The following is a 24,364-nucleotide window of genomic DNA, read 5'->3' on the forward strand; positions in this document are numbered from 1 at the left end:
AGTAGCCACCCTTTGCCTTGATGACAGCTTTTCACACTCTTGGCATTCTCTCAACCAGCTTCATGGCATAGTCACTTGGAATGCATTTCAATTAACAGGTGTGCCTTGTTAAAAGTTAATTTGTGAAATTGTGAAATTGCTTTCCTTCTAATTGCGTTTGGGCCAATCAGTTGTGCTGTGACAAGGTAGGGTTTTATACAGAAGACAGCCCTATTTGGTAACATTTACATTTACATTTAAGTCATTTAGCAGACGCTCTTATCCAGAGCGACTTACAAATTGGTGCATTCACCTTATGACATCCAGTGGAACAGCCACTTTACAATAGTGCATCTAAATATTTTAAGGGGGGAGGGGGGTGAGAAGGATTACTTTATCCTATCCTAGGTATTCCTTAAAGAGGTGGGGTTTCAGGTGTCTCCGGAAGGTGGTGATTGACTCCGCTGTCCTGGCGTCGTGAGGGAGTTTGTTCCACCATTGGGGAGCCAGAGCAGCGAACAGTTTTGACTGGGCTGAGCGGGAACTGTACTTCCTCAGGGGTAGGGAGGCGAGCAGGCCAGAGGTGGATGAACGCAGTGCCCTTATTTGGGTGTAGGGCCTGATCAGAGCCTGGAGGTACTGAGGTGCCGTTACCCTCACAGCTCCGTAGGCAAGCACCATGGTCTTGTAGCGGATGCGAGCTTCAACTGGAAGCCAGTGGAGAGAGCGGAGGAGCGGGGTGACGTGAGAGAACTTGGGAAGGTTGAACACTAGACGGGCTGCGGCGTTCTGGATGAGTTGTAGGGGTTTAATGGCACAGGCAGGTAAAAGACCAAGTCCATATTATAGCAAGAACAGCTCAAATAAGCAAAGAGAAATGACAGTCCATCATTCCTTTAAGACATGAAGGTCAGTCAATGTGGGGAATTTCATGAACTTTTAAAGTTTTTTCATGTGCAGTCGCAAAAACCATCAATCGCTATGATGAAACTGGCTCTCATGAGGACCGCCACAAGAAAGGAAGTTTCTAAACATAAATAAAAACTCTGGAATGATTAGGTGTGTCTAACCTCTGACTGGTAGTGTAGGTGTTCCTCTTGTCCAGGTGAGAGAGGCCATAAAGAAAAACTCTGGAATGATTTAGGTGTGTCTAACCTCTGACTGGTAGTATAGGTGTTCCTCTTATCCAGGTGGGAGAGGGCAGTGAGATCTCCTTTATCTTATTGGTCACAATCTTTACGCTACTCACGGAAGTTCACTCGTAAACAATTCACCTAAATCATTTAGATAATTTATCAAAAGTGACAGACAGCTATTTGAGGATGTGTTTAATTTATACTACCAATTTAGACCCAATCACCGTCTTTTCAAAAGTAAGTTACTACATCTGGTGGAGTTTGTAATATTATCTTTGAAATGTGCTTTTATATGACGAGTGATTCAATGTAGTGACCTTTGAAATGATGGATGCAGGATCATTTTAAAGTAGTTATAATTCATGAACTGTTGGCGATGGTAACATGATAAACTAACAAAAATATACATTTTCATCAACATTTTGACATTTAAATTTGTACTTTCAGGGACAAAATTAATAAGTATATACAAAAATGTAATTTTAGCCTGTGGTGCCGAGCATTAAAATGTTGATGACTTTTTTCTCCTTTCCATTTTATTCACCTGAAGAAATATATTTTTTTATAACATATGATGGGGGTCCCTGGGTCGCCGGTTTGCCTCGGAGGGCGTCTCTAGGCAAGAAAAGGTTGAAGACCCTGAGCTCGAGAAAGAGGGAGAAAAGATGAGAGAGCAGAGAACAAGGGATGCAGACAATGAATAAAAAGCCCCTCCTCCCCAGCATCCACTTGGCCCCCCCCCCCTACCACAGACAACACACAAAGCATCGCCCCTCCCCGCTCCTCTATGTTGCCCTCACGTTGTCCATGTGCCACCGCCCCACTCCGCTGCCGCTGTCAGCCCAATAGCTGGGAGATGATTTGCCCATTTGATGTAGTTCTTCAAAGACCTTATTTGACTGCAGCTGTCTCTCTCGCTTACATGCTTTTGAGTCTGGAAAATCGGCCACAAAAAACTCGCACTACAGAGAAGGACTCCTGGATGCACTCAAGGGCCAGGGGTTTGGACATTTTTCTCCAGCCTGTTGACAAAAGAGCCACCATGTTTGTAGTGATATTTGTGGTCGGCCAACATCTAAGAGCTGGAGAGGGAGAGGAGTATGTGGCGGGTGCTCCTTTAAAGATTGAATCCGCATTAGGGGAAGCAGTGCCACTGTTCGCCCCAGAACTTTGTTATCGTTTTTATTTTGTTGATCAAACGTAGGTGAGAAGCATCCAGAAAAAAGCGCAAAAACTGTTTGCAGAAGTTTTGTTGTTAATGTAATATTCCAAACAGAAGTGTCTGTTTCACCCATTAAGGAGTCCAGCTTTAACAGGATTTAAATGTCTGGATTTCTCTTAATGTGTCAGCTGGGGGGGGGGCTATAAGGTTTGCCATTGATAACTGACTGGTACCCGCCAAAGTTGTCTTCAAGAGAGTGGATAGGCTAATTGAAGCTCCATTGTATCATCATTTAGCATTAGCCATATAATGACCCAAAACAATAGGCAGCAATGTGTGCTGGAGTGTATAATACTCTGAACTGGCATATAATATTAACGGGTTAATGAGTCAAAGGCACTGTGAATAATGCTAGGTCTCTGCCACACACACAAACAGGTTTTGCATGTACACACACGCTAAAAGTCATATTAAAAGTCTAATAACTCTGTCAAACACACACAGCAGATAACCTTCTTAAATCTAAACACTTCAGCCCCGTAGTACACTGCCTTTTCAACATGAAAATAATTAAATATCTCAGTTGTAGTTTTCATAAGCCACTTCTTTCTGTGAGCTGCACGCCAGACGGAGGAGGAGAGCGAGGAGATAGCGGAGCACAACAAATGAGCCCGTTGATACATTCCAGTGTGAAAAACAAACAGGAAGCCCGAGTTCCTATACTGACGGTAGTATTGTCAGGATACTAGAATTTTTACTTTGATACCATGTTTCAGTTTCACAAAACGATACCACAGCAAAAGAAGGCATATTAGCCAAAGTCACAGAATGGCACATGAACGCATTTCATAGAGCCTAACAACAATGATAATTTATTTGAATTGTAAATCTCTATTAATGAACTGGGTAAATAAAGATGTAGCATAGGCCTATAGCAGTGTGTGAATGCATCGAATTATTGAGCATGTTTTGGCTGATGTCATGGGGCTACAGATGACAATCTATTTCCCTTCCGTTTGGGACTTAATTTATTGTACTGATATTTTTTTTTCAAATGTGCGCTCTCTCTTTAACCAGTAATGACATCAAGGCAGGAAGGGGTGGCCAGTCAGTTTTGCTGAGGCAATAGATCATCTTTGGGAGAGATGTGGGAGAGACCAAATGAGTGAATGAATAACTTTGGGGGCAGCAATCATCTTTTCTGTTTTTTTTTCTTTTTTACCCCCTTTTTCTCCCCAATTTCGTGGTATCCAACTGTTAGTAGTTACTGTCTTGTCTCATCGCTGCAACTCCCGTACGAACTCGGGAAAGGCGAAGGCCGAGAGCCATGTGTCCTCCGAAACACAACCCAACCAAGCCACACTGCTTCTCAACACAGCGCGCACCCAACCCAGAAGCCAGCCGCACCAATGTGTTGAAGGAAACTGTGCACCCGGCTCGCCACAGGAGTCGCTAGTGCGCAATGAGACAAGGATATCCCTGCCGGCCAAACCATCCCTAACCCGGACGACGCTAGGCCAATTGTGCGCCGCCCCATGGTCCTCCAGGTCGCGGACGGCTGCGACTGAGCCTGGGCTTGAACCCAGAGTCTCTGGTGGCACAGCTAGCACTGCGCCACCAGGGATGCCCTGTGTGGTAATCATCTTTGAAATCAGCGACAAAAAGTATGGTTTACAAATTATTAGTAGTGAATTGATGTGAGCTTTAGCTGTCAGGTAGCAAGAAAAGTTTGCCTACAATAGCTCAAAATACCGGTACATTCCTGCATTGTAAAGTGTTCTAATGTATTGTCATTGTTTTGCAAACCGTAATTAACATTTTCTAAATTCCTGTACATGCCGTGTCACATTTATTCTGTGCATCATGAGTGGGGAGCTAACATGATGCACCCGTCTCCCAGTGCAGGCTAGCAATGAGTAAGTGGAGCAGGCGCCGTGCTCACTATAATATGGGGTCATCTGCCCTGATATAGACCAGCTTGATCTGTGAAGCACCGAAAGTAATATAACAAAAATTGATTTAATCCATTTTGAATTCAGGTTGTAACCCAACAAAATGTGGAGTAAGTCAAGGAGTATGAATACTTTCTGAAGGCACTGCACACAGTATTAACCTGTTGGAGACGGGGGGGGGCATGATATTACTCTGAGGACGATGGGAAGAGGGTAGGATGAAACACAGCAAGAGAGAGAGGGGGGAAGAAAGGAGAGAGGATAAATGAGAGGAAGAGTATTCAGGCAGCAAAGAGTACAGAGAGAGACACTCTCCCATAAATGGTCGGAAGAAAATGTGGCATCCTCCGATTGCTATATACAGTTGAAGTCAGAAGTTAACATACACTCAGGTTGGTGTCATTAAAACTCGCTTTTCAACCACTCCACAAATGTCTTGTTAACAAACTATAGTTTTGGCAAGTCGGTTAGGACATCAACTTTCTGCACGACACAAGTCATTTTTCAAACAATTGTTTACAGACATATTATTTCACTTATAATTTACTGTATCACAATTCCAGTGGGTCAAATGTTTACATACACTAAGTTGACTGTGCCTTTAAACAGCTTGGAAAATTCCAGAAAATTATGTCATGGCTTTAGAAGCTTCTGATAGGCTAATTGACATAATTTGGAGGTTGGAGATGTACCTGTGGATGTATTTCAAGGACTACCTTCAAACTCAGTGCCTCCTTGCTTGACATCACAGGAAAATTAAAATAAATCTGCCAAGACCTCAGAAAGAAATTGTAGACGTCCACAAGTCTGGTTCATCTTTGGGAACAATTTCCAAATGCCTGAAGGTACAGTGCCTTGCGAAAGTATTCGGCCCCCTTGAACTTTGCGACCTTTTGCCACATTTCAGGCTTCAAACATAAAGATTCTAAAACTGTATTTTTTTGTGAAGAATCAACAACAAGTGGGACACAATCATGAAGTGGAACAACATTTATTGGATATTTAAAACTTTTTTAACAAATCAAAAACGGAAAAATTGGGCGTGCAAAATTATTCAGCCCCCTTAAGTTAATACTTTGTAGCGCCACCTTTTGCTGCGATTACAGCTGTAAGTCGCTTGGGGTATGTCTCTATCAGTTTTGCACATCGAGAGACTGATATTTTTTCCCATTCCTCCTTGCAAAACAGCTCGAGCTCAGTGAGGTTGGATGAAGAGCATTTGTGAACAGCAGTTTTCAGTTCTTTCCACAGATTCTCGATTGGATTCAGGTCTGGACTTTGACTTGGCCATTCTAACACCTGGACGTCCCAGTCTCAGGTCTTTTGCAGGCCCAAACCATGATGCTGCCACCACCATGTTTGACAGTGGGGATGGTGTGTTCAGGGTGATGAGCTGTGTTGCTTTTACGCCAAACATAACGTTTTGCATTGTTGCCAAAAAGTTATAAAATGTTCCATTGACTCCCAGCTTTTCCTTTCCATATCTGATCTTCTTTTTCGCTTGGCATAAGGGCATAACATTAACCAACGTCAGTGGATTACTGAGGTGAGCCGAATAAAATAATACTAATTATAAATAATAAATTAATAATTAAAATGTATCAAAACAAGCTTCTGCTTGTCATTGTGTGTGTGCGTGGTGCGCTTTTTAATGTGTGAGCCGGCACCATAATCTGTTATCTACATTTACATTCTAGTCATTTAGCAGACACTCTTATCCAGTTAGTGCATTCATCAAACCCAAGTCCTCTCGAGGTTACGGGAGAAGGAGAGAAAGAGACAGGGATCTGTTTGGAAAGGATCTCAAAGCTCTACAGGATGAGCGGGAGAAGGAGGCGAGGGAGGCAATCAAATTAAACACACTACTGTTATCATCTGGAACCCGCTAGGAAGAGTTGGATTCTCTGTGTTGGGTGGGGGTGAATTGGGTTGTATGTGTGTCTGTGTCTGTTTGTGAGTATGTTTGTTTAGTTGGTGCATCGGCACAGTGCCCCTTGTGGCAAAAGTAAGAACTGACATTGAATACATTGAAAATACATGGTCATAGAGGAGAATAACAATTACGATAATGGAAAAGTGACTTCTTCACAAAATAGAGGAATACAAAGACTAAAAGACATAGACAATGAGAAGGCATCAGCAATCATCCTGAGAGTGGATTATGGTCACCAAGACAGTCGTGAAGAGGACATGACAAAACCTATTCCCCTCAGGAGACTGAAAAGATTTGGCATGGGTATTCAGATCCTCAAAAGGTTCTACAGGTGCACCATCGAGGGCATCCTGCCTGGTATGGCAACTGCTCGGCCTCTGACCGCAATGCACTACAGAGGGTAGTGCGAATGGCCCAGTACATCACCGGGGCTGAGCTGCCTGCCATCCAGGACCTCTATACCAGGTGGTGTCAGAGGAAGGCCCTAAGAATTGTCAAAGACTCCAGCCACCCTAGTCATAGACTGTTCTCTCTGCTAACGCACGGCAAGCGGTACCGGAGCGCCAAGTCTAGGTCCAAGAGGCTTCTAAACAGCTTCTACCCCCAAGCCATAAGACTCATAAGACCATAAGACCTAATGAAATGGCTACCCAGACTATTTGCTTTGCCCCCCCCCCCCCCATTTTACACCGCTGCGACTCTCTGTTCTTATCATCTATGCATAGTCACTTTAATAACTCCACCTGCATGTACATATTACATCAACTAATCTGTGCCCCAGCACATTGACTCTGTACCGGTAACACCTGTATATAGTCTCGCTATTGGTATTTCACTGTTGCTCTTTAAATTAATTACTTGTTACTTTTATTTATTATTCTTATTTGCATTTTTTTTTAAACTGCATTGTCGGTCAGGGGCTCCTAGCATTTCACTGTAAGGTCTACCTGTTGTATTCGGCACATGTGACGAATATAATTTTATTTGATTTGAATCAGTCAGTGGGTCACATTACAGCCGCTACAGTAGGGCAGCAGAGCGGAGACCCTACTGATGGGGCCAGCAGACAGGTAAAATGGTTCAATGACACCTCACAGAGATGACTAACAGCCAATTAAAAAAGAGAGAGAGAGAGAGAGAGAGAGAGAGAGAGAGAGAGAGAGAGAGAGAGAGAGAGAGAGAGAGAGTGACAAGAGAACGAGAATCTGAAATCTACAGTTGAACCTATCCATATGACAGAAAATCTGGGTAGCCAATATCAGTCATGTGTCATCTGTTCCTTTATTCCACAACATTTCTATCTCCATTTAAATATCAAGATATTGAAGAAATTACCAAGAGAAAACTGACCATTCACACAAGAAGAGCTGAGTGAGTCATTTTGAATTATGAATTAAAATGTCTAATTTCGCTGACATTTTTTATCGTCATGCCCCCCCTCCGTCTTTGTATTTTCCTAAAAACGTTTATTCAACACACATAATCTAGAAGAAAAAGAAACGCACACCTATTTAGGCGAGGTGCTGGCTAGCAGAGTAGAAAACCTGAAAATGAAGGAGAGCCGCACACTCTAGGAGCTCAGATGCAAAAATGCAATATCAAGTTTACCAACAAATGTGCTGCTTCCATCAGGCCTGTTGTGACATGTTTTTACCCGACATGTACTTTACTCACATTAAAAGATTGGATGGAAACCTGGTTAGTGAGAGAGAGAGAGAATGGTAGGAGATGGAGCGATACATACACAGTGAAGGAGGGAAGAGAGGAAAAGAGAAAGAGGAAGGATAGAGAGAACGGTGATGGGGACAGGTCGATAGAAATACACTGCGGGTGTGAAAGAGGAGACGGAGAGAAAGAATGAGAGTGAGTCTAGTCTATCAACGGTGCGTGAGGCAGGGCATGCTCCAGGGCCACTCTACACACACACACACACACACACACACACACACACACACACACACACACACACACACACACACACACACACACACACACACACACACACACACACACACACACACACACACACACACACACACACACACACCACACACACACACACACACACACACACACACACACACACACACACCATTGATCTCCCCATCGATCTGGGCGCTCCAAAATAAATTCTGAGGCACGGGCGCTCGCTGGGTCTCCATCTCCTCCCCACCGCAGCGCTCCGCATAGGTTGGGAGATCGAGTGTTTACCCGTCTCTCTCTGTTGGCTCCAGGTTCAATATTAGGAGAGCTAATACAGCTCAAGCTCTCCCGGCCTCCTCTCAAACACACACTGCCCCCAATTTCTCTTCATGTTCTGCTGAACGGTAACCCTGGATAAGTGCCGGCTGCCTTCCCCCCTCTTCTTTCTATCGCTTTTCTCTCTGTTCTTCCCTGAAAACGTCAGTTCTCAAACTTGAGGGCCTCTCAAACAGATTTAAACAAAGCAGAGCGTGTGTTTTTAATTCAAATGATATCAGGCCATTATCAGCACGCTGGACCAGTGGACTAACTCATAGAAATGTGGCTCCCAAATTACCCATTTTAGAAAGAGGGAATTAATGAAAAGAGCTGCTTAGGCTGGGATGTCCATGAAGGCCAGTGCTGGCTGAGTTATGTGCACACTATTATTTCAGCACAAAAACCCACTAAACTGTTCAGATGTAGTGGCCGTACATTGACTTGGTATCTGGAGTGGCCAGAGGCACAATCCAGGCCGTTATCTTACAGCGCAGTACAATACAACTTGAATACTGGCATTTGCTTTAATATGGTACTACATTATCCATGCCTTGCCCATTCAAATGGGAGGGCCATCAACATGTAATGAGAAAAAAATATATGGTCCCACTTTATAGTGCTTATGACGACTTTAAGAATGCCCTATCAAGCCTTTATAAGTTGTGGTTTGTTTAAAGTGTGAAGAATATGAAGAAATACAATAAAACCTTTAAGGACTGCTACATAGATACCCGGAACATCGGCATTGTCCCTTTTTGCACTTGTCTCTTGACTCATCACATACGCAACTGTTACTGTTAATAATGATCTATCTACCCAGTCACTTTATCCCTACCTATATCTACCTCAACTACCTCGTACCCCTGCACATCTACTTTACTCGGTACTGGTACCCCATGTATGTGTTATTCATGATATATTTTCAGACTATTTCTGTTGTTGTTGTTTTTGTTTGGGGGGGGGGGGCTGTAAGAAAGAATTGCACAGTTAGTCTATAGCTGTTGTTTACAAAGCATGTGACAAATTTAATTAGAAGTGTGGTACATGGCCAATATGCCACGGCCAAAGGCTGTTCTTAAGCAGGACGCAACGTGGAGTGCCTGGATACAGCCCTTAGCCATGGTATATTGGCCATTTATCACAAACCCCCCGAGGTGCCTTAATTATATTATAAACTGGTTACCAACATAATTAAAGTAGTACAAATAAATGTTTTGTCAGCATCCAGGACCTAAAGTACCCGGTTAATATACTTATAAAACATATACTTCTCTCTTCACTCCCTCCCTCCAGCAGACCTCTCCACCATCCCAGACAACAACATAATACCCGCCAGTGTGAGCTGCCTGGACCTTCTGTGCTGACAAGATGTATTGGATGGAGAAAGAGAATAAGAACCTGTCATCCAGTTTCCCCTGACCCGCTGCGCCCCTCTCTACACTTCTCATCTTCTAGTTTGCTATTTTTTCTCAGTGTGAAACTGTCAAATGGAACTCTTTTATATACGGAAGTACAGGGTTTGTCATTTGGGATTAAACTGCTGTCCAGCATCTCTCATTGTAGACTTTAAATGCATCTTGAAGAAGGGACTCTAGATAAGAACATTGGATAAATCAGACTGAGTAGCTACATAGCTCTGTGTTGTATGATTTCCCCCCACAAATGAATACATTTTATTAATCCTTGAAAGCCTAATATTACCAATTACTGTGTACATATACACTCTGCATTCAAAATCAAATCAACGCTAAGTATCTTAAGTAGCTCCTAATGCCTTATTAATGACTGATTGAGTCGTTAACATACACTACCGTTCAAAAGTTTGGGGTCACTTAGAAATGTCCTTGTTTTTGAAAGAGCAACACATTTTTTTGCATATTAAAATAACATCAAATTGATCAGAAATACAGTGTAGACAGTGTTAATGTTGTAAATAAATATTGTAGCTGGAAACGGCTGATTTTTTTATGGAATATCTACATAGGCATACAGAGGCCCATTATCAGCAACCATCACTCCTGTGTTCCAATGGCACGTTGTGTTAGCTAATCCAAGTTTATAATTTTAAAAGGCTAATTGATCATTAGAAAACCTTTTTGCAATTATGTTAGCACAGCTGAAAACTGTTGTGCTCAATTAAAGAAGCAATAAAACTAGCCTTCTTTAGGCTAGTTGAGTATCTGGAGCATCAACATTTGTGGGTTTGATTACAGGCTCAAAATGGCCAGAAAAAAAATGGAAAAAAAATACTTTCTTCTGAAAAATGAAGGCTATTCCATGCGAGAAAGTTCCAAGAAACTAAAGATCTCGTACAATGCTGTGTACTAAGCCCTTCACAGAACAGCGCAAACTGGCTCTAACCAGAATAGAAATAGGAGTGGGAGGCCCAGCTGCTCAACTGAGCAAGAGGACAAGTACATTAGAGTGTCTAGTTTGAGAAACAGATGCCTCACAAAAGTCCTCAACTGTCAGCTTCTTTAAACAGTACCCGCAAAACACCAGTCTCAACGTCAACAGTGGAGAGGCGACTCCGGGATGCTGTCCTTCTAGGCAGAGTTCCTCTGTCCAGTGTCTGTGTTCTTTTGCCCATCTTAATCTTTTTTTTTTATTGGCCAGTCTGAGATAGGGCTGTTTCTTTGCAACTCTGCCTAGAAGGCCAGCATCCCGGAGTCGCCTCTTCACTGTTGAAGATCAGCACTCCTACTCTGAGACACTTTGTGGATATGGGCCCTGTACACCGTAGTCCTCACTGGTCATAATCAATACAGAAGCAGCTCTTCTTATTTTTGTGAATAGCAGCATAGTCACTAAATCTCCCGATGCAGATCTGGTTCATCAGGAGGAAGTTGCACCCCACAGGCCACCATCGCCCTTTACCCAGAACTCCCCTGTGCTCCCAGCGGGTAAGTCTGGATAATTATGGGCCTTTTGATGGCTGTATATGGCCTGTTCCTCTAGCTGATGTAAATACCTCACTCTCTCTCTCTTTCTCTTTATACATCTGTCTTTCTTTATCAGTTCTCTGTTTCTCTCCCTGTCTCTCTCCCTTCACTCCCTCTCTCTTCCCTCCATCTCTCCGTCCCTCTCTCTCCCCCTTCCATCCCTCTCTCCCTATTCCCTCCCTCTCTCTTTCTCTCCCCTCCTCCCTCCCTCTGTTTCCCTTCCTCTCTTTCTGTTCCTGTTTCCTTCCCTCTATCTGGCAAGCCCTTTAGTCACACAGGCCCTGCTATTAGCCAGCCACTAGCCAGCACAGCAATCAGCTGATGGATTAGCATTGTAGCGACAGCATAGAGGGAGAAAAACATGACACAAAGCCCATTGTAGCATATTGCTTTGTGCTTTCAGCCCTGCAAACCCCTAGTGGGGTGGCTGGTGCTGCTATGCTAACTAGTGGTGGTTACGATGAGCCAAATAGGCTTCACTGTTGTCATCTGTTGGCTCTGGACCGTGGTAGACAGACACAGCCTGCGTCGAGGTGTTTTGTCATCTGGTGGCTGGTATAACTTGTGATAGAAGACATAATGGCATTTCTAATAGGCTTATGGCAAGTTTCTTCAAATCCTGCCATAATACTGTATCTCTGTGATGACATAACAGCTTCTTTACTCGCAGAGGTACAGAACATGCCACTGCACTGTAGCGCAATGCTAGCTGGACTCATTCTGAAGGTATGAAAGAGCACAAAAGACTGCAATGGACTCAGCTAGCGTGATGCTAGCTGAGAAACTATACAATACATCAGGGTACAGCTCTACACAGCACAACACTGACTGAAACAGACTGAATAGTACCATAATGCTAGCTAGGACTCTCTATACATAAGGGACCGCATAGACCGTACAGTAGTAGTAGACAATACTGACTGAACAGTAACTAGCGTAATGATAGTTAGCTGATCTCACCGTACAGTAAATACAACACTTCATGTCAGTACACAACACTGAACAGTAGTAGCTAACGGGATGCCAATGTACTGAAACAGACACAGTGCCTTCAGAAAGTATTCATACCCCTTGACTTATTACACACTTTGTTGTGTGACACACTGAATTCAAACGGGATTACCCATCTACACACAATACACCATCATGTCAAAGTGAAAATAGGTTTTTAGTAACGTTTATTGAAAATTAAATATATACACACCCTTGAGTCAATAGAATCCCTTTGGGAGTGATTAAAGCTGTGAGTCTTTCTGGGTAAGTCTCAAAGAGCTTTGCACACCTAGATTTTATCATATTTGCCAATTATTCTTTTTAAAATTCTTCAAGCTCTGTGAAGTTGGTTGTGTATCATTGCTTTTCATTGCTTTTCAAACTAACTAGGCCACTCAGGATACATTCAATGTCGTCTTGATAAGCAACTCCAGTGTATATTTGGCCTTGTATTTTAGGTTATTGTCCTGCTGAAAGGGTCATTTGACTGTCTATTGTCTATTGGAAAGCAGACTGAACCAGGTTTCCAATAGGATTTTACCTGTGCTTAGCTCTATTCTGTTTATTTTTATCCTGAAAAACTCTCTAGTCCTTGCAAATGCAGCTACTGTACCACCATGCTTGAAAATATTAAGAGTGGTACTCAGTGACGTACTGTGTTGAATTTTCCCCAAACATAATGCTTTGTATTCAGGACTTAAAGTACATTTCTTTGCCATTTTTTTGCAGTTATACTTTAGTGCCTCATTGCAAACAAGATGCATGTTTTGGAATATTTTTGTCTGTACATGAGTCCTTCTCTTCACTGTCATTTAGGTTACTATTGTAGAGTAACTACAATGTTGTTGATCCATCCTCAGTTGTCTCCTATCACAGTCATTAAACTCTAACTGTTTTAGTCAGCATTGGCCTCATGGTGAAATCTCTGAGCGGTTTCCTTCATCTCTGGCAACTGAGTTAGGAAGGAGGTCTGTAGTATCTTTGTAGTGACTAGATGTATTGATACACCATCCGTAGTGTAATTAGTAACTTCACCATGCTCAAAGATACATTCAACGTATTTTTACCCATAAACCAATAGGTGCCCTTCTTTGTGGGGCATTGGAAAACCTCCCTGGTACTTATTGACTTATTTACCATTTCAGCTTTTCATTTTTGTAAAAAAAATCATTTTAACATCATTCCACTTTGACATTATGTGGTATTGTGCCAGTGACACAAAATCTAATTGTATCAATTTTAAATTCAGGCTCTGACACAAGGCTCTAACACAATTTTTGGGGGGAAAGGGGGGTGGGAATACTTTCTAAAGGCACTGTATCTAGCATGACGTGCTAGCTAGCAAGACTCACCGCAGGGTCCTTTGCGCAGCACCTTGATGCGCCGCTGCGTGTTGCACTGGGCCTTCTCCAGCTCACACTCATTGGAGTAGGTCGAGGAGTCCGAGCCACACACAGGCGCCACAACCGACGGACACACCATCTTCTTGCAGACGCACTCTGTCTTGGAGGGGTCAGCCGCGTCACGTTCACATACTGACCCGAAGCCGCATAGCATTCCTCTGCAATCTGAGGAGAAATTTAAAAAATGATCCGTTTAGAATTGATTTGAACGTTTGATTTGACAGAGATGGAGAAAAAGAGTGATGCCGTGTGTTATTTGTGAGGGAGGACATGTCCCAATGGCCAACGGGAGTACAACTTTCAGACCGTTCAAAAACACTTCAAACAATGCCGTTACTGAAAGTTGAAGGGCCTTAGCTACATAACAGTTGACACTTGACAAAAGACAGAGTTAACGACTAGTTTACTCGATATATTCATGGGTTAAACAGCTTCGTTTACAACTCCAAATACAGGAGCTACATACAATATCCACCACATACCTACATCTTTATTGACCCCTGTAATATAGACGTCAGCTTGGTACGTTTGAGCATCATTTATCTGGCCAGTGTCCACACATCCATACCACTACACTAAAGTTGACTTAAACAGCAGGTAACTCTCACAGGTAGTGGATTTGAATAGAAATCAATGAGACTGACGGAGGACAAAGCATCGTCCTTCCTGGCTGAGCTTAGGAGGGCCCTGATCTTAAGAGTCTCCTTGGTTCGGAGCTGTTGATGGCCCTTGCGGCCCCTTTGGATGCCCCGCATCTCCTATTTAGCCCCCCCCCCTTCACAGATCTCCCCTAGCTACGTCTTATCACTGGTTCCCAGGCCAGTGCTGAACGCGAGTGGGCATGTTCACTTGGACTAGCCCGGCAGCTGTCTGTCTCGCTCTCACTTGCTGCTGAACACACACACACACAGGCGCACACATGTACACTACACACTCATGTATGCACACACACGCACACATATATTAACACACAGCTCTGTTATGTGTGTGTGGAAGGAGAGGGCAGCATCTGTTCCCGCATCTGTCTTAGGCTTCCAGATCTCTTTCTCTACCCCCTCTCCATTGACAGGTGAGTGTGTGTGTCTGTGTTACAGTGAGAGAGGACAGGCGAGGGCTTCCGTTCTCAATGTGAGACCACCTGAGGAACTGGGGCCTGACAGATACCTGAGCTAGTCTTTCTTTCGTTGAAGGGGGAAGAAAAGAAAGAGAGAGAAGAAAGAGAGAGCGTGTGTGCATTTTGTGTGTGTACGTGCAGTGTGTGTGTGTGGGGGGGGGGGGGGGGGCAAGTATGAGAGGTGCAACTATGGAGTCTGACAGCACATGGTCAGTAATGTGAAAACCATGTCAAGACTCCTTCAATGCTCCTCTCTCCTCTAGTGCCTGTGAACAATGGCTTTATACGGTTACTTTTAGCTGGCAGATCACCCCACAGGCGTGTGTGTGTGTGTGTGTGTGTGTGTGTGTGTGTGTGTGTGTGTGTGTGTGTGTGTGTGTGTGTGTGTGCGTGCGTGCGTGCGTGCGTGCGTGCGTGCGTGCGTGCGTGCGTGCGTGCGTGCGTGTTTAACTATACTTGTGAAGTCCCCACAATAATAGTAAACAAACAAACAAACAAAAATTGACCAACTGGGACATTTTACTTGGTCCCCACAAGGGCAAATGCTATTTCTAGGGATTTTATGATTAAAGTTAGAATTAGTGCTATAGTTAGAATTAGTGTAGGGTTAGAATTAGTGTAGGGTTAGAATTAGTGTAGGGTTATAATTGGTGTAGGGTTATAATTGGTGTAGGGTTATAATTGGTGTAGGGTTAGAATTGGTGTAGGGTTAGAATTAGTGTAGGGTTAGAATGAGTGTTTGGGTTAGAATTAGTGTTTGGGTTAGAATTAGTGTAGGGTTAGAATTAGTGTTTGGGTTAGAATTAGTGTAGGGTTAGAATTAGTGTAGGGTTAGAATTGGTGTAGGGTTAGAACTAGTGTTTGGGTAGAATTAATGTAGGGGTAGAATTAGTGTAGGGGTAGAATTAGTGTAGGGGTAGAATTAGTGTAGGGGTAGAATTAGTGTAGGGGTAGAATTAGTGTAGGGGTAGAATTAGTGTAGGGGTAGAATTAGGTTTAGGAGCTAGATTTGGACCTTTAAATTACATGCTGGTGGATTTCTTTCTACCCAACGGAGAACATCCCATTTGAGAGAGAGAGCATGTCCAGTGTGTGGCTTTAATGGATGAAAATGCCTTGTCCTTGTAATGCTCACTCTGTTTTGGGGAGCGATCATCCATAATACATGTCATGCTCTCACTGGTGAGCGAGGGGTGTGTGGACTGATATGGGATAGTTAGGTATGACAGTGTTGACAGAAATTACAAGAAGGACAACTCTAGGAACTGCTTAGATGTTAGAGGATGGTAGACAGTTCGCGATTAAGTCATATTGTTAGTAAAAAAAACAATGTGTTTACCTCAGAGTTAGTATTGTATTACTTCCACTATGTGTTGCATGATTATTTCATCTTCATACTGTTCTTTTCTCTCTCTGTGGGACTGCAACAGTGGGACTGTGTGATATTGAGTTAACTGTCTCTTACGAAAAAACATTGCAGTCACAGTTCAGTATAACTGTACCTTCAGGTGTTTGGAAATTGTTCACAAGGATGTGGAGGTCTACAATTTTTTTTTAGGTCTTGGCTGATTTCTTTCGATTTTCCCATGATGTCAAGCAAAGAGGCACTGAGTTTGAAGGTAGGCCTTGAAATACATCCACAGGTACACCTCCAATTGACTCAAATGATGTCAATTAGCATATCAGAAGCTTCTAAAGCCATGACATCATTTTTGGGAATGTTCCAAGCTATTTAAATGCACATTCAACTTAGTGTATGTAAACGTTCTGACCCACTGGAATTGTTATACAGTGAATTATAGATTATTTCACAACAATTGTTGGAAAAATTACTTGTTTCATGCACATAGTAGATGTCCTAACTGACTTGCCGACTTGTTAACAAGATATGTGTAGTGGTTAAAAAAATGAGTTTTAATGACTCCAACCTAAGTGTACGTAAACTTCCGACTTCAACTGTATATGAGCAAAAAATATAACATTTTATTTGGAAATGAAGGGCCTTTTTATATAATACATTTGAATTCGGAGGGCAGAAATGATTAAATGTTAATGCATTAGACCTCTCACTGAATGCACCAGTCATGCAAAAGTTATACTTAAATCTGAGCTAATTTTCGAGCAAATTAGTAAGAAAGTCTCACCCTGTGTTCAAGAATGGCCTTTTCTTCCTATATTCAGATTACAACCTCTCACTTTCGGATATTTGAAAATGTAATAATCTCCAAAATATCGCTATTTTTAAAACAAGCCATAGAAAGCTGGTTGCGATTTCAGTTTTATTCACCAGAAAAGAGAGACCAAATAAGATCACAGAGGGTTTTGTTAAGGATTTTCTCTGAAATGTGAAATAGTGGTTTAATGGATTCAGGGAAGCTCACCATTCTGGTATTTTGTGGTGGTTGCAATAATGATTATTTATGTTTACTTTACCAGCTTAAATGTTGTTTTGTTTCAGCTGAAGCTGCTGATCTAGGCAGGGACATCGGGATGTCGGCGAGTACATTTATAGATTTAAAAGTAGCTGCCTAGTTAAATAAATAACTGTCCCTTGGGCCAAGCCAGATAGAAAGCTTGCTGGGGTGCAACAGTTCAAGTAAATGTATGATAATGCAATGAATAACAATATAATTATATAGTGATACACTACAGTACTAACTGTTTACTCAAAAGTGATATACAAAAACACAATCATTGGTCTGGGAGGACATCTGCTCAGGCATTTCAGAAATGTGTTGGACCAGTACATGACAGAAAGCGAGAATAGGTTACATGGTCAAATACACTGAAATAAGCTTTGTAATTGCCTGATGTCTTTAAATGAGTCAGGTTTAGGGAATATATAGTTTCATTAATCATGTACATCAATGAAGACAGACATTTGATTTACAGTTCGAAAACAACCCTGTATGTACTGTGCATACTTTAGCAGAGCAGATGTCAAAGCCTGCACACACTGTCTCAAATCAACGTTTGTTTGTCACGTGGGCTGAATACAACCTTACAGTAGCTCTGCAGTAGATGGGTTGGGCCCGTCTCACACCATACGATGCTGTCATCTTTCAATTTCATCAAGAAGCAAATGACATATAATGCACGACACAAACAACTATGCCCACAAACATTTTGTACAGACAGTGTGTTACCTGGAAAGCTCCATAATGTCTGACCACGTACAAGGTGGCAACAAATGAAAGAGGCCGAGTCACTCTGGAATTATTCATTCAAAGTGCAGCACATTACCACATTCCTGCACTCAAATTTGTATGTGCAAAAAAGGTGTGTGTGCTCATAAACACACACAGGGTATACTATTTTCTTCGTCCTTTTCTCCTTAGTTTTACCCTGACAAACATTGTGTCTGCCCTCTTTCTCTGACCACGGAAACTGTCATATGTATGCCCCCCTGCTGTGTTTTGTCCATGTAGTCTGTCTATATGTATGCAAAGGGAGACATTTACCAAAGGCAATCATGTATACCAAATTAGGAAACAGGATTATTAGGTAACAAGGGAGGGCTCTCTTGCTGAAATGCTATTGAAACATCAGAAGGCTCATTCAAAAGGAGGGAGAAGGGAGGGGGGGTGCTGAATTTTGAATGGACTAGGGCCAAAAGCGAATCTCGAGGTGAATCTCAAAAGATTTTCTTTAATGTTTTGCACCCTCTTCTCTCCTTGCCTCTTTTCTGTTCTCACATTGGAGGTCATGGTCCAAAGGGTGGGACCTCAGATCCTATCCTCCAATGCCTTTTAAGAAGAAGCTAAGAGGATGGAAGGAATCCAAGGAAAGACAAGATCTTAATGTAACATCTAATTTGAAGGACAGCACCGTTTGGATCGGCGCTGTTGCCTTACACCAGAACAGCGTGACTCCTACTAGCCCTAGGACACCACAACAGTCAACAGTGTGACAAAATGATTGATTGCTTATCCAGTGATCATCTTTCACTAATACACATTTAGTTAACACTACAACCGCTAAAACAGTCATTTTGACTGCTCATTATTTGTATTTTTTTGTATTACTCTGCCATTATTAAAGTCATGCCCCCCTCCTTATTTTCCTAAACACTGTCGGTGTTAGAATTGTACTGGAGTTATAACCAGTTTTAGGAGGGCATGCCATTTTTTTACGGTTTTCCCTCGTTGCCCTTCCTTTCTCCCAACAGTTGAAAGTACAGTGCCCAGCTAGTAATCACTTGGAAACTGAACCTAAACCTATACTATTCCGAAACTAATTTCACACATACTATATAAAAAATGAAGTAAAGTATGAGAAAGGGAGTGAATGGGTGAGTTGACGAGCGAGGACAACGTCATCACCAATTGTGAATGAAGAACAGGGCGGGCCCTTCTATTGTACTCTGGCCCACTTGGAGTAGGCTACACAGTGAGAGTGTGCGCAAACTTTACATGCTAAACTGCCTTCAATAATTGGGCAGCAGGTGAGCGAGTGTCGGAGTATGTGGTGATGAGGCTTCTGGAACTTTACATTGGCAAGGGGATACATGACACTATGGACAATTGTCACTTGACTGTCATTGGCAAACAAGTTACTTGTAAAGAAATCAAGCCTGGCCGGCCGCATAAACAACGTGAGACAGGAGCTCCCTCCCCTGAAGAATGACAAGTCAATGGGGACACAATAAAGAAAGAAGCGGAGACTATTAAGCACTGTGACCAAATAAAGGTATGTCAAAGTGCGTCAAGCATGTGACAATTACGAAGACTTGTGTCAACTGTGAGGACAAGGGATAAATGAAATCCATCTGATGCCATTGCGTGAAAACGCACACAATTAAAGAGTAATGGACTATTTTTGACTGCTTTCATATCGACACAACAGTACCAGTCAAAAGTTTGGACACACTACTCATTACAGGATTTTTCAATATTTTTACTATTTTTTATATTGTAGAATAATAGTCAAGACATAAAACTATGAAATAACACATATGGAATCATGTAGTAACCAAAACAAAAAAGCTAAACAAATCAAAATATATTTGACTTTTGAGATTCTTCAAAGTAGCCACCATTTGCCTTGATGACAGCTTTGCACTCTCTTGGCATTCTCTCAACCATCTTGGAATGCTTTTCCAAAAGTCTTGAAAGAGTTCCCATATGCTGAGCACTTGTTGGCTGCTTTTCCTTCACTCTGCGGTTTAACTCATCCCAAACCATTTCAATTGGATTGAGGTCGGGTGATTGTGGAGGCCAGGTCATCTGATGCAGCACCATCTCCTTCTCCTTCTTGATCAAATAGACCGTAAACTGCCTGGAGGTGTGTTGGGTTATTGTAATGTTGAAAAACAAATGATAGTCCCACTAAGTGTTACGTCTGCTCCTGCCACACCCTCTACTGCTCATCGTGTGTCTCCTTGACCTGCCGCCACTCCCCCAGTGCTCTCTCCCTCTCTCTCTCTGTGTGTGTGATTGTGTGGGCGGAGACAGGTGTGCTGGAGTCAGAGCAGATCCCCACCAGCTGCAACCTGTTCCATAATCAAGTCCTCAAATACTCAGTCCTGCCACTTCTACACTGCCAGATCATAATCTCTGCTCAGTCAGTCTACGTTTCTAGCTGTTTGTTACTATTTAGATCCTGTTATCCTGTTGTGCCTTGCCTGACACGGTTTTCCTCTCCGCTACAGTTCTGCCCGCTCTGACTCTGGTCCTGTCTCCAGTCCCACATCTCCTCATCCTGCTAACCTGTCCTGGATTCCCCACTCTACTACTCCCTTGGATTCCCCTCCGGACCTGCTTACCCTGTACCAACCCCTCTCACTCCAGCCTCAGCCTCCTCACCTGGTTTCCTGCAACTCACCCGAGCTTCCCCTGGCTTGCACTCCATCTCCCCCCTGTGTTTCAATAAATACCTTGTTTACACTTTGCACTTGTCATCTCCCGTCTGGATTACTGCAACTCGCTGTTGGCTGGGCTCCCTGCCTGTGCCATTAAACCCCTACAACTCATCCAGAACGCCGCAGCCCATCTAGTGTTCAACCTTCCCAAGTTCTCTCACGTCACCCCGCTCCTCCGCTCTCTCCACTGGCTTCCAGTTGAAGCTCGCATCCGCTACAAGACCATGGTGCTTGCCTACGGAGCTGTGAGGGGAACGGCACCTCAGTACCTCCAGGCTCTGATCAGGCCCTACACCCAAATAAGGGCACTGCGTTCATCCACCTCTGGCCTGCTCGCCTCCCTACCACTGAGGAAGTACAGTTCCCGCTCAGCTCAGTCAAAACTGTTCGCTGCTCTGGCTCCCCAATGGTGGAACAAACTCCCTCACGACGCCAGGACAGCGGAGTCAATCACCACCTTCCGGAGACACCTGAAACCCCACCTCTTTAAGGAATACCTAGGATAGGATAAAGTAATCCTTCTCACCCCCTCCCCCCTTAAAATATTTAGATGCACTATTGTAAAGTGGTTGTTCCACTGGATGTCATAAGGTGAATGCACCAATTTGTAAGTCGCTCTGGATAAGAGCGTCTGCTAAATGACTTAAATGTAAATGTAATGTAATGTCTCCTCATCTGAGTCTGGTCTTGGGTTTCCCTGTTCCACTTCGCGTAACACTAAGGGTCCCAGTAGTGACGGACTGTCATCTCTCTTGGCAAATATAACATATTTTGATTTCTTTAACACTTTTTTTGGTTACTACATGATTCCATATCTGTTATTTCATCGTTTTGATGTTGGGGCGGCAGGGTAGCCTAGTGGTTAGAGTGTTGGACTAGTAACCGAAAGGTTGCAAGTTCAAATCTCCGAGCTGACAAGGTACAAATCTGTCATTCTGCCCCTGAACAGGCAGTTAACCCACTGTTCCTAGGCCGTCATTAAAAATAAGAATTTGTTCTTAACTGACTTGCCTAGTAAAATAAAGGTAAAATAAAAAAATATTCTACAATGTAGAAAATAGTCAAACTAAAGAAAAACCCTTGTATGCGTAGGTGTGTCCAAACTTTTGACTGGTACTATATAACAAGCAGTATCAACCTAATAAAAATGCTATTGTGTAATTTGAAATGACAAAAATCTTATTCTAATGTTAGCCAAGGCTTTCGTAAACACAACCAAATGATTATTTTTGAGATAGCATAAATGAAATGTATTAATTACACTGTTAGAATGTTTCAGTCAGATTGACTGCTCATGAGCTTTAAGGGAGGTCCCTCGAGGCCCAGTGGTTCTAGAGTTAAAGGACCAGTATGCATTGGACTTTATGCCCATTTGTACTTTTTGTATGTTTCCAGATTTGCCGCTATTAGAAAATGTATTGTGTTAAAATGTATAGTGTTGCTGAAGAGGGCAGCAAAGGGAAAACCTACATGCTACAACTTTAAACAAGCTATGAATATTGTGTGCTTTTACTGTTGTCCAATTCTTCATGGCAACCACTGACTGGACAACAGTATTCCTGTCAAAATGGCCCCAGTCTCTCTTGACCATCCATCTGTGCATAGCCTAAATGCATAGCCTAAATGCATACTATATCAATAATAGCAGGTTTGGGGTAAGTTCATAATTACATTGAGAATGTTTTAAATTCAAATTAAATTCTTGAATTTAAAGTGAATTTTAATTGAAGTAGTAAACAGGATACAGCATTGCAATTAGAATTTGAATGTAAGTAAATACAATTGAATTCAGTGAAATTCCCATTGTTAGGGAGGAGAAGATAAAAGCATCTTTTCATTATATCCAACATCTTTCCCTGAATCACATTCTACTTCCTGTCACTCAAATTCTACATCTCGTGGAGTGTGGCCAATTCAAATTAAATTTCAACTCATGAGTTGAATGGGAGCAAATTCCAAAATTCTAAATGGTGCCCGAACCATGATTAATGGATGTTTTATTTGAATTAATGCTCTGTTAAACTCTGGTTGAGACACCTGCAAGACATGGAACAAGAATGCTACCCTCTGGAAACACTTTGCGGACTGCATTGACCTCGTTCAGGTCTCTGTCGAACATCACACATCTCAATGAAAACATATCCGCATCTCTATTTAAAAATCTCCTTCATATTGGTCACGTGCATGATTCTTTTAAAATCCTGGGATAGCCTGTTCGAACGTCTGCAAGCACACCTCCAGCACATCTGTAGTCTCCTCACATACAATGAAGTAAGCAACAGGAATTCCACGCCCATGATGCTGAATGATTAATGCATAAAATGTGTAACCATAAGCTGTGATTACTTTGTAGGTTGCATCCAGGAAAACCATTCCGTTTCTATCTTTGGCAAGTTGCTCCATCTGCAGTACAATGATTAGTGTTTGTTTGGTGGAGTGGAACAGTGGTTGGTAGAACATGACCTCCTGTTGAAGGTCGGACTTGACCAGTCTGTCAACGCTGATGCTGTCATTCTCATCAAGCCTGGTGTCGGAGGAGAGCTTTGGATGTTCCACACATCTTTTGGTGTCAGGTAGAAACATATATCAGACACATTGTGATGACCCTCTTCTTTGGCCCACTGTGTTGCCTTCAAAAGCACCTCAGTTGTGATGCAGTGTTGACCTATCCACGCCGCTACGAAATGCATCAATGTGCGATTGATCACATTCTCTGTGCTTTTGTCCAGGCCATGGCCATTGTGGCACAGTTGTTTCTGCACAATGACCCCTTGACAACTAACACTGATGACAAAGGAGAAACAGATGTAGCTCTTACAAAGAACTGAACTGACTAACCAGCTCACCAGTTGTTTCATCTGGTTTCAAAATGGGAACGACTCACTCGCAGGTTGGGGTCATTAGGAAAACGCTATTGTTTTATTGCTATTCCGCCAGTGAATGCCATATCGGCCCCTAAGCACTCGCTCTTAGATTCCATTTTGGGTTAGAATAATCTCATTTTGTGTAAGGATGTACGCTGGGAGGCGGGAAGCAAGTTCAGGGAGTGAATACATTGAATTAATAAATGAACAAAACAAGAAACACAAACAGCGCACTGACATGAAACAGCAACAATGGCGACTGGGGAAGAAACCCAAGGGAGGTAATCAAGGAGGTGATGGAGTCCAGGTGAGGGTCATTATGCGAGTAACGCTGGCGACAGGTGTGCACCCTAATGAGCAGCCTGGTGACCTAGAGGCCGGAGAAGGAGCACACGTGACATTTTGAAAATCAAATTTTGTTGACAAATGCTAAGGTTAAATGCAATATCTTCTCTGGGCCTAGATGTTATGTCAAGGGCTGAAAGCGACGCACTCAGAGGTAGGCAACTGATTCATAGTACGGCAAAATTGTGTATCGGTCCGTCGCCTCAGCGATAACACTATTTACAGCAACGCACCAGAAGGTCCGGGAGAAATGCAGATGAACATTGTCTTTGTGCCTGTAGAATACATCTGCCTAAAAAGTCCATTGATCTTTTACTTACAAGCTCCCAGGGGATTGATGCAGTCAATTATTGATCCTACAAAGCATAGCGAGTGTGTGAGGAAACATCTGCTCACGACGAAGAAAAGAAAAAAACCGACATTCATACTTTTCAAAAACT

The 24,364-nt window shown here is 42.7% G+C and overlaps 1 protein-coding gene across 1 annotated transcript in view; it reads right to left on the reverse strand.

Annotated features, from left to right (window-relative positions):
* The window catches only part of LOC124046196 (agrin-like), a 516,157-nt gene that overhangs the window by 251,970 nt on the left and 239,823 nt on the right, over positions 1–24,364 (reverse strand). The window contains 1 exon segment of the mRNA XM_046366308.1: positions 13,691–13,906. Coding sequence (XP_046222264.1) covers positions 13,691–13,906 — 216 coding nt within the window.

Source organism: Oncorhynchus gorbuscha, linkage group LG10 (assembly GCF_021184085.1).
Source record: "Oncorhynchus gorbuscha isolate QuinsamMale2020 ecotype Even-year linkage group LG10, OgorEven_v1.0, whole genome shotgun sequence".
Taxonomy (NCBI): Eukaryota; Metazoa; Chordata; class Actinopteri; order Salmoniformes; family Salmonidae; genus Oncorhynchus; species Oncorhynchus gorbuscha.